Below are 9,463 nucleotides of genomic sequence, written 5' to 3' on the forward strand. Positions count from 1 at the left end.
TTTTATTGATACATAAAACAGTCTCTTGTTTCAGAGAGATACTCACTCTTCTCCTGGATTCTTCAATTGCTGCAAATAGTGCATTGTCTTTTTCATTTTTAAGGAATCCCTGAAATAGAACCAATAAATGAGACACCAGTCTTAAACTAGGGCAACTCTGCTTATCGGTAAGATTAACTTCCTGTCATATTTGCAACCAGCGGTGTTCTGGGCACCAAGGAAAGCCCAATGAAGAAAAATAAGCTTGCAACATCTCAAATATATACACATTTTTTTTTCTATTTAATGGCTCTCAGAGGCCGGGCAGAATGGATGTACAGGACAGATGGCATGTGTGTGCCTTGCACCAGAAGCGAGTCATTATCTGGTGCTAGAAATGGAGCCGGCGCCATTTTGATTCTCCCTGGCAACTTGCGATATAGCAGACACCACACCACCAGGAAATCTCGGGGAGAGACCCACCAGGAGGAACCAATGACCACTGCACACTTCCCATTTACAGAAGGGACAGCCAAAGCATTGGTCTGCCCGAGTTGCCTGCATACAGTAAAGAAGCAAAAGTCCAGATATAACAGGGATAACTTCAGGTTCAAAAACAAACAGGACCTAGTCAACTGAGGGGGGCCTGACAATCACTAGAGTCAGGGGAAACGTGACAAACATTATGTAGTGTATGCCAGGACAGTCAGTCAAACAAAACTGAGCATGAGGGACCTTTTTTTTCATATCTTTCTGGTTTGTGTGTTGCCTGTTGAAGATGGAACTAATCATCACTCAGGTAGCCATCCTGGAAGAGGATTTGGGAAAAATTCTTTTAAAAGCAGATATTTTGCGTAGTTAGACTTTGGTCCTCTCAGCAACCTCCCTATGAGATCCAGCTAGCCTTGACTGTAGTCAGATTTACAAAGCTACTATGGCTACCTCCAGGCCCCCCATTGCTGACCCCTATGTCACTACAAGGCACAGTAATGATGTAGGTGGGAGGAGCACAGTGGGGAAATTAGGAGTTCAACAGCCTTAGAAGGGACAGTTTCTAAAGACTTTAGCCAGTGATGTCCACAAAAAATGATAAAGAGAGCCATATCAACTAATAAATCTGAGATTAATCCAAGTTAAAAACATACAAACATGTTTATATTAAAAATAAAACACACACACCAGAGGACCTACACAAATACAATGTTACACAGTAACATTAGACATATAGGCACAGCCCACAAACTCACCTGGATATCTGTGTCCTTCACTGGCTCAAGAGGCTCAAAAGTTGTTACTGCACTGAGACTTTCTAGTCTCTGGGATATGTGAGAGATGTCCAACCCTCTGGAACCCAGCAAAACTGACCTAAAGATGGGATATAAGCAAAGCTTGAGCCATTTTCTATTACAACATAATTACATACATATAACTTATAAAAAGACTTCCTCCTTTGAATAAAGACAATGCTCATCTGCTGACTACAGGTTATTTATTTTATTTATTTCAGGTACCTATATAGCGCCGTCAATTTACTCAGCACTTTACATATACATTGTACATTCACATCAGTCCCTACCCTCAAGGAGCTTACACTCTAAGGTCCCTAACTCACATTCATAGGTTATGCATAATACAAATCAGGTTAGTTCTTACGCTTTAACATTGGCTGACTCCTGGGAAGTACGGGTCATAGTCCTGGAGCGGAGCCTCTCTCCAGCTTGCTGGATTTCCTGAAGATTTCTTTCCACATGAGGCAGCTCTGTGATTCCTTCTGTCTCTGCAGCCAATTGTTCTGCTTGCTGCAGGAGCTCTCCAAAGCCCTCACCGTCCATTATGAGGGAAGATCTGTAACATATATTAAGTTAATACTAGCCACTAAAGTACATACACTGTGTATAATATATATATATTTTTAATTATTTTTTTCCGGAGGGGGGGGGGGACGGATACCTGTCAAAAGCAGTTACCTGCTTTCACTTCCAGGTAAGATCGGCGCAATCACTGTGTGGCGATCTATGCAATTTCCGGGAAGCAAGACGGATGGATCGACTTGGGGTGCCGACATCACGGGATACAGGGACAGGTAAGTGTCTTTATATTAAAAGTCAGCAGCTGCAGTATTTGTAGCTGCTGACTTTTCCTTTTTTTTGGTTTTTAGAGTCTGGAACTCCACATTAAGGGAAACCTTCCCAGTGGGACGATCTAAAGAAGTATTTTGGAAGCCTGCAAAAAGCATAGTAGAGGCCGACCTGAAAATGCCAGCTACCTGGCTATCACTGGCTTCAACATAGTCCCAAGGCGAGACCTGGGACAAGCATGTACCCAGTGAAGTCAGAACTCCTGCTCTTCTGCATATACATTCCTGGTCTGTGACTCAGGAACAACTAAAGCCAACGAATCATCACATCAACCACACAACCAGCATTTTCAGAAAGAGCTTTATTCACACAGACTGTGCCAGGTGAAGGGCCATTTGTTTATTCTCTCTGAGCTGGGTGGAGGAGGAATGTTTCTGTCAGGGCCCGCTCACAGCATTGGTGGTGCAGGAAACACGCTGCTCTCTTTAAATGTGCAATTCATTTTTAATGGCACACCAAACACACCTACTAAATTAATGTGGTACTGCTTGCTGCCCACCAATAGCTGCAAGCTGTGTCAACTTTGCTGAGGGTGTGAAGCATCGCAGCCACGGCATATAAACACCCCCGTCTGCTGCCTATTGCAGCTTAAAGCGGAGCTCCACCCAAAAGGGGAAGCTCCACTTTTAGCACTCACCCCCCCAACCCCCCTGGGGGGCACATGGGGGGGGACAGGGACAAAAGTAGGGGGGGGGGGGGGCAACTATAAAACACAATTATATATAATTGTGTTACATATATATATGTATTTAAAAAAAAAATTATTTCCCCAAGAATAGAATGCACTCCAAAGGTCTTGTTACAAATTCGCCTTTGTTTTATTCTCCACTAGACTGACCTACCTGATTCCTACACTGACCTACTTGTCCACCCCGATCCCTACACTGACCTACCTGGCCACCCCGATCCCTACACTGACCTACTTGTCCACCCCGATCCCTACACTGACCTACCTGGCCACCCCGATCCCTACACTGACCTACCCGATTCCTATACCCTCCATTGGGGGAGGGGAGTGTGTCACATCCTTAGCTATGAGGGGCTCATGCTGGAACCTGTAATCTTTCAGTTTTGGGGGGGGGGTCACATCCCCAAAAAAATGAAGGACTACAAGTTCCAACATTAACTCAGATCTAAAGATGACTCCCTCCAAAATTGAAGGACTACAAGCCCCAGGATGAACCCCTTAGATCTAAAGATGTAACTCCTTAGATCTCACATGTTCATGCTGGGACCTGTAGCCCTGTTTGGGGGCTTTGGTAAAATATCAGGGTCTAAACAGACCCCTAATATCTCACTTTTAGACAGGGAAAGGGACTGAGGACAGAGATTCCCTAGTCCCTCTCTCTGCAGCCTCAGCTTCACTGCACAGTGAATGAATGGGAAGTGCTCTGTGCTGAGAAGCTTACCATTCATTCACAAACTGAAGCCTAGTAACCCCCTTTCCCCCACAGCAGCGGGAAGGAGAGGACAGAGGGAAGCTATCAGTGCCATCACAGGGTGAATCCTGACAGATGGCAACCATTCTGCACCGGGTCCAGCCGACTTCTACTTGGGGCCCGGGAACTGGGTGCAGTGCTTCTTCTGCAGCATTCTCCTGAGCCAGGGACCGGTGGTGTCCCTTCCTCTTGAGAACCGAGCTGGGCAACGGACTGCGCGGTGTGGGACATACAGGGGACAGGTCACTATCACTTTCGAGTTCAGGCGGAGTGATCTACCGCACTGCGGCTTCCGACCATTAAAATAAAACCCTATCCTGCCTCAGTGTATTGATATAGAAGGGGGCGGGACTTTAACCACTTCAGCACCGAAAGGAATTACCCCCTTCCTGACCAGAGCACTTTTTACGTTACGGCACTGCTTTGCTTTAACTGACAGTTGCGCGGTCGTGCGACGTTGTACCCAAACAAAATTGACGTCCTTTTTTCCCCACAAATAGAGCTTCATTTTGGTGATATTTGATCACCTCTGCAGTTTTTATTTTTTGAGCTATAAACAAAAAGAGCGACAATTTTGGAAAAAAAAGCAATATCTTTTACTTTTTGTTTTTGCTATAATAAAAATCCCCCTATAAACAAACAAATTTTTCCTTCAGTTTAGGCCGATATGTATTCTACATATTTTTGGAAAAAAAAAAAAAAAGCGCAATAAGCGTTTATTGATTAGGTTGCACAAAATTTATAGCGTCTACAAAATAGAGGATAGTTTTATGGCATTTGTATTATTATTATTTTTTTTTTTAAATTAGTAATGGCGGCGATCTGCGTTTTTTTATCGTGACTGCGACATTATGACGGACACTATCTTGGGACCATTGTCATTTATACAGCGATCAGTGCTATAAAAATGCACTGATTACTGTGAAAATGACACTGTTAGGGAAGGAGTTAACCATTCAAGGGGTTAAGTGTGTCCTAGGGAGTGATTCTAACTGTGGGGAGTGATGGGCTTCGACTCACATGATAGCGGACACTACTCCCGATGACAGGGAGCAGTGATCTCTGTCATGTGACAAGGCAGAACATGGAAATGCTTTGTTTACAATAGCATCTCCCCGTTCTACCGCTCCATGACACGATCGCGGGCACCCGGCGGACATCGAGTCTGCGGGACCTGCGGTCACAGAGAACAGGGTGGGCACGCCACAGTGCCGCTTCTTAAAGGGGACGTACCTGTACGCTCTTTTGCCCACCCGTGCCATTCTGCCGACATATATCGATTTAATTGTCGGGAGCCGCAGTGCAGTAGATCACTTCGCCCGAAAGTGGTGAAATAATCCCTATTTCTGCTCTGAGTTGCGGATGTCCATGCTCCCAGTGTCAGTTTAATTTAAATTTGGGGGCACATACATGGGGTGGGGGTCATGGCCCCCTCTGGCCACCCTAGTGACGCCACTGTTTATGGCAGGGCGGTTGGCGGGGAGTAAAAACCAGGCTCAACCACGCATTTTTGCCACCCCCCAGTTTAAACTAATGGCACTGCAAGCACAGCACATCTCTCTCATAGGCTGCGATAACACACATTGTCATAGGTGTGAATGGGACCTAAAGGAGCCCCCAGGAGTCATAGAGGGCAATGTGTGACCAGCTCAGGGCCTGTACACCTCACTTCCCTCATATACACTGAGGAGGAGGAGGCCGGCTATCACAAGCCAGAGACCGGCCGCTGTCCCTCTACTTCCCCGTACATAACACACCCGTCCCCCGGGTCTCCCCGGCTTCCTTCCCCCTCACATGCCTCTCACTCCCACCATACCTTCTCTGCTCCGCTCTCCTCGCGCTCTCCGGCTCCTGCTCTCTGATTGGCCGGCTTCCTCCCAGCATGCTGCGCGGCCACGAAAAAAACTTTATTCAGCGTGTCAAAGCGCAGACAGGGGTTTCTGTTTCTAGATAAATAAAGTGACCTTCGCTGTATAGTAATGTCCCTGATTTCTATGGACTGTCCCTATCAGTGTGACCGCTTCACATACACATCTATTTCCTCTTCTGTTCTTCGGAGGACACAGAGGCGATCCATAGCTCCAAACTGTCCCTGATTTCTATGGACTGTCCCTCGTTCAGTCCCTCTTTCCTTCTCATGTGTCCCTCATTTAGATCTGATCTATATAGTTGAATATGAAATACACTACTTACAGTATCTATCAAAAAGTATTTAGCTAAACCTTTCATCCTTTTTGTTGTCTATATGAAAAAGTAATAAAAAAAGAAGTGATAAAAAAAAACTTTCTAATTGGCGGCATTTCTAAATTCCAAAAGCCAATTTAAAGAAATAGTAGAGGTAAATAAATTTTTAAAAAAAGCACTTGTGGGTTTAACCAATCAAATTTTTTGTACAATTCTCCTTTAAGGGGGAGTGGCAGGGGTGTGTCCTATGCTTACATGCTTTTGCTGATACATACCTCCCAAATTTTTGATAGATATGAAAAGGTTCTGGACAGCCGCACTCAAATAATAGCCGAGTTTATTGAAGGATGCACATCAAAATACAAAGGATCACAGCAGACAAAAACGAGCTGACGTTTCGCACTGGCGTCAGTGCTTACTCAGGCTATGAGTAAGCACTGACGCCAGTGCGAAATGTCAGCTCGTTTTTGTCTGCTGTGATCCTTTGTATTTTGATGTGCATCCTTCAATAAACTCGGCTATTATTTGAGTGCGGCTGTCCAGAACCTATTCATATCTATTGCTATCAGCATTAAGCCAGCACCTGTGACCTCCAAACCTAAATCGATTCATTTTTTGCCTATGAAGAGACCCTGGAGCGGTGTTTATCTCCTCCTTCCCAAATTTTTGAGATGGGAATGAGGGACACTTATTAGCAAAGGTATGTAGGCATAGGACACACCCCCTTAAAAGAAAATTATACATAAAGAATTATTAGTTAAACCCACAAGTGCTTTTTTTTTCTTTTTACCACTACTATTCCTTTATATTTGGCTTTTGAAATTTACAAATGCAGAAATTTAGAATTTGGTTGAAAGGTTTAACACTGTGAAACATGTTTTGAAAGATAAAACTATCTAGATCAGACCAAAATGAGGGACAAATGAAGAGGAAAGAGGGACTTTGTTCCAAATCAGGGAGAGTCCCTTGAAATCAGGGACAGTTGGGGGCCATGCTAATAGTTCCCCCTCATTCCCATCTCAGAAAATTGGCCAATATGCCATGGGGTCACCCTCAGGAGTAGAACACTAGACAAAAAGCTCCCCTTCAACCTCTGCAGAAATGCTGGCAGCACTCATACGCCTATTTCCCAAAGACAACCTCTGGATATGATGCTGAGCACGTGCACTCAACTTCTTTGGCCGACCATGGCGAGGCCTGTTCTGAGTGGAACCTGTCCTGTTAAACCGCTGTATGGTCTTGGCCACTGTGCTGCAGCTCAGTTTCATCGTCTTGGCAATCTTCTTATAGCCAGTGATGGTGAACCTTGGCACCCCAGATGTTTTGGAACTACATTTCCCATGATGCTCAACTACACAGCAGAGTGCATGAGCATCATGGGAAATATAGTTCCAAAATATCTGGGCTGCCAAGGTTCGCCATCACTGGCCTAGGCCATCTTTATGTAGAGCAACAATTCTTTTTTTCAGATCCTCAGAGAGTTCTTTGCCATGAGGTGCCATGTTGAACTTCTAGTGACCAGTATGAGAGAGTGAGAGCGATAACACCAAATTTAACACACCTGCTCCCCATTCACACCATAGGCGTGCGCACGGGGTGTGCTGGGTGTGCCTGGGCACACCCTAATCACCTGGAGCTGTCTCCCGAGATCTGCTCTGCCCTGTTACATCCAGGCATTGTGTAGCCCGCGCTGACTGTGAAACATTGAGTAGAACATGAGGCGAGAGTCGGTCAGTGTGTGAAACTGTCAGCTAATGTAATGGCTTGCAGAGAGAGAGAGAGACCAGCTGTCACAACTTAGTGGTAATGTCGGGGTGGATAGGACCGAAAGGACAACAAACACCAGCCAATGGGATGGGGTCTGGGTGTGCCGCTACATGTATGTGGCCCACCCCTTTTCTTAGGCAGCCCAATCATTGGCTGGTGTTTGATAGCTGCTCGGTCCTGCCCACCCCGGGTCCCACCCCCAACATCACCACAGAGTTGTGACAGCTGATCTTCTCCCTGCATGTAGTTACATTATCTGACAATTTCACACACTGAGCAGCTCTCTCCTCACAATCTCCTCACGATCTACTCTATCAGTGCCAATCAGTGCTACCCATCAGTGCCAACCAATTCTGCCAATCAATGCCCATCAGTGCCGATCAATCCTGCCAATCAGTGACGCTATCAGTGCCAATCAATGTTGCCAATCAATGCCGCAATCATTGCCCATCAGTGTCAAACAGTGCTGCCCATCAGTGCCAATCAATGCTTACAATCAGTGCCCATCAGTGCCAAACAGTGCTGCCCATCAGTGCCAATCAATCCCACAATCAGTGCCACTATCAGTGCCAATCAGTGATGCTCATCAGTGCCAATCAATGCTGCAAATCAGTGCCCATCAGTGCCGCTATCAGTGCCAATCAGTACTGCTCATTAGTGCCTCTATCAGTGCCCATCAGTACCAATCAATGCTATCAATCAGTGCCGCAATAAGTACCCATCAGTGCCGCAGTCAGTGCCCTTAAGTGCTGCATATTAGTGCCGTTATCAGTGGCAATCAGTGTCGCTATCAGTGCCAATCAATGCTGCCAATCAGTGCCCATCAGTGCCGCAATCAGTGCCCATCAGTGCCCTTAAGTGCTGCATATCAGTGCCGTTATCAGTGGCAACCAGTGCTGCCCATCAGTGACAATCAGTGCCGCCTATCAGTGCCGCTATCAGTGCCCATCATTATTTGCCCATCAGTGCCAATCAATGCCCATCAGTTCCGCTATCATCGCCAATCAGGGCTGCCTATCAGTGCCAATCAATGCTGGCAATCAGTGCCACTATCAGTGCTGCCCATCAGTGCCACTATCAGTGTCACTATCAGTGCTGCCTATCAGTGCCACTATCAGTGCCCATCAGTGCCAATCAATGCTGTCAATCAGGGCCCATCAATGCTGCCTATCAGTGCCGCTATCAGCGCCAATCAGTGCTGCCAATCAGTGCCAAACAATGCTGCCAATTAGTGCCCATCAGTGCTGCTATCAGTGCCAATCAGTGCTGCCCATCAGTGCCAATCAATGCTGCCAACCAGTCCCAATCAGTGCCAATTAGTGCTGCCCATCAGTGCCCATCAGTCCCACAATCAGTGCCACTTTCATAATGCCTCCTTTCATCTTAAAGTGAATGTAAACCTGATTCATGAACTTTTTTCATGTACTCTGATTCAACCAAGAGTCCTTTGGTGAAATCAATTGGCCAGAAGTGAAGATCTAGTGATCCTCTCTCCCATTCGCTGACACACTTTTGACCAAGAGATTCCAAGCCTGCCCACCACGACAAGGTAGACTCTTCTAGGGCAGGACCTACACTAAACTACACTAAGCTATCCTACTGGATGCTAGTCATCATTTTTCTAATATTGGATGTATGTTTGTAGTAGGCCTCATCCTATAATCTGTGTGTGCGATCTACTCTCTCCTAATTTGGTTGTCTGTCTGCCCCTGGGACAAAAAATGTTTACCATGGATAGGGGAATCAGTCGTTTTGGGTCACGTGGGCAAAACCATCATCGCCAAGAACTACACTAAACCAACAGCTGGCAACTCTTTTTTGCACTATAGACGTTGCCATCACCCTAAATGGACACAAAATATACCTAAAGGCCAGTTTTGTCGTTTACGACAAAACTGTACCTTAGACACTGATTACGATACACTAAGCATTTCATTAAAAAAGAAATTTGCTGAC

The 9,463-nt window shown here is 45.8% G+C and overlaps 1 protein-coding gene across 1 annotated transcript in view; it reads right to left on the reverse strand.

Moving 5' to 3' along the window:
* Window positions 1-5,525, reverse strand: part of NUP93 (nucleoporin 93) — a 47,403-nt gene extending 41,878 nt beyond the window's left edge. The window contains exons 1-4 of the mRNA XM_073605531.1: window positions 5,373-5,525; window positions 1,633-1,824; window positions 1,227-1,344; window positions 47-109 (exon numbers count right to left, since the gene is read on the reverse strand). Of these exons, the coding sequence (XP_073461632.1) occupies window positions 47-109; window positions 1,227-1,344; window positions 1,633-1,824; window positions 5,373-5,440 (441 nt within the window). The 5' untranslated portion in view covers window positions 5,441-5,525. The remainder of the gene's footprint in view (window positions 1-46; window positions 110-1,226; window positions 1,345-1,632; window positions 1,825-5,372) is intronic.
* Between the last annotated feature and the right edge of the window lie 3,938 nt (window positions 5,526-9,463).

Source organism: Aquarana catesbeiana, linkage group LG11 (assembly GCF_042186555.1).
Source record: "Aquarana catesbeiana isolate 2022-GZ linkage group LG11, ASM4218655v1, whole genome shotgun sequence".
In the NCBI taxonomy this organism is placed as follows: Eukaryota; Metazoa; Chordata; class Amphibia; order Anura; family Ranidae; genus Aquarana; species Aquarana catesbeiana.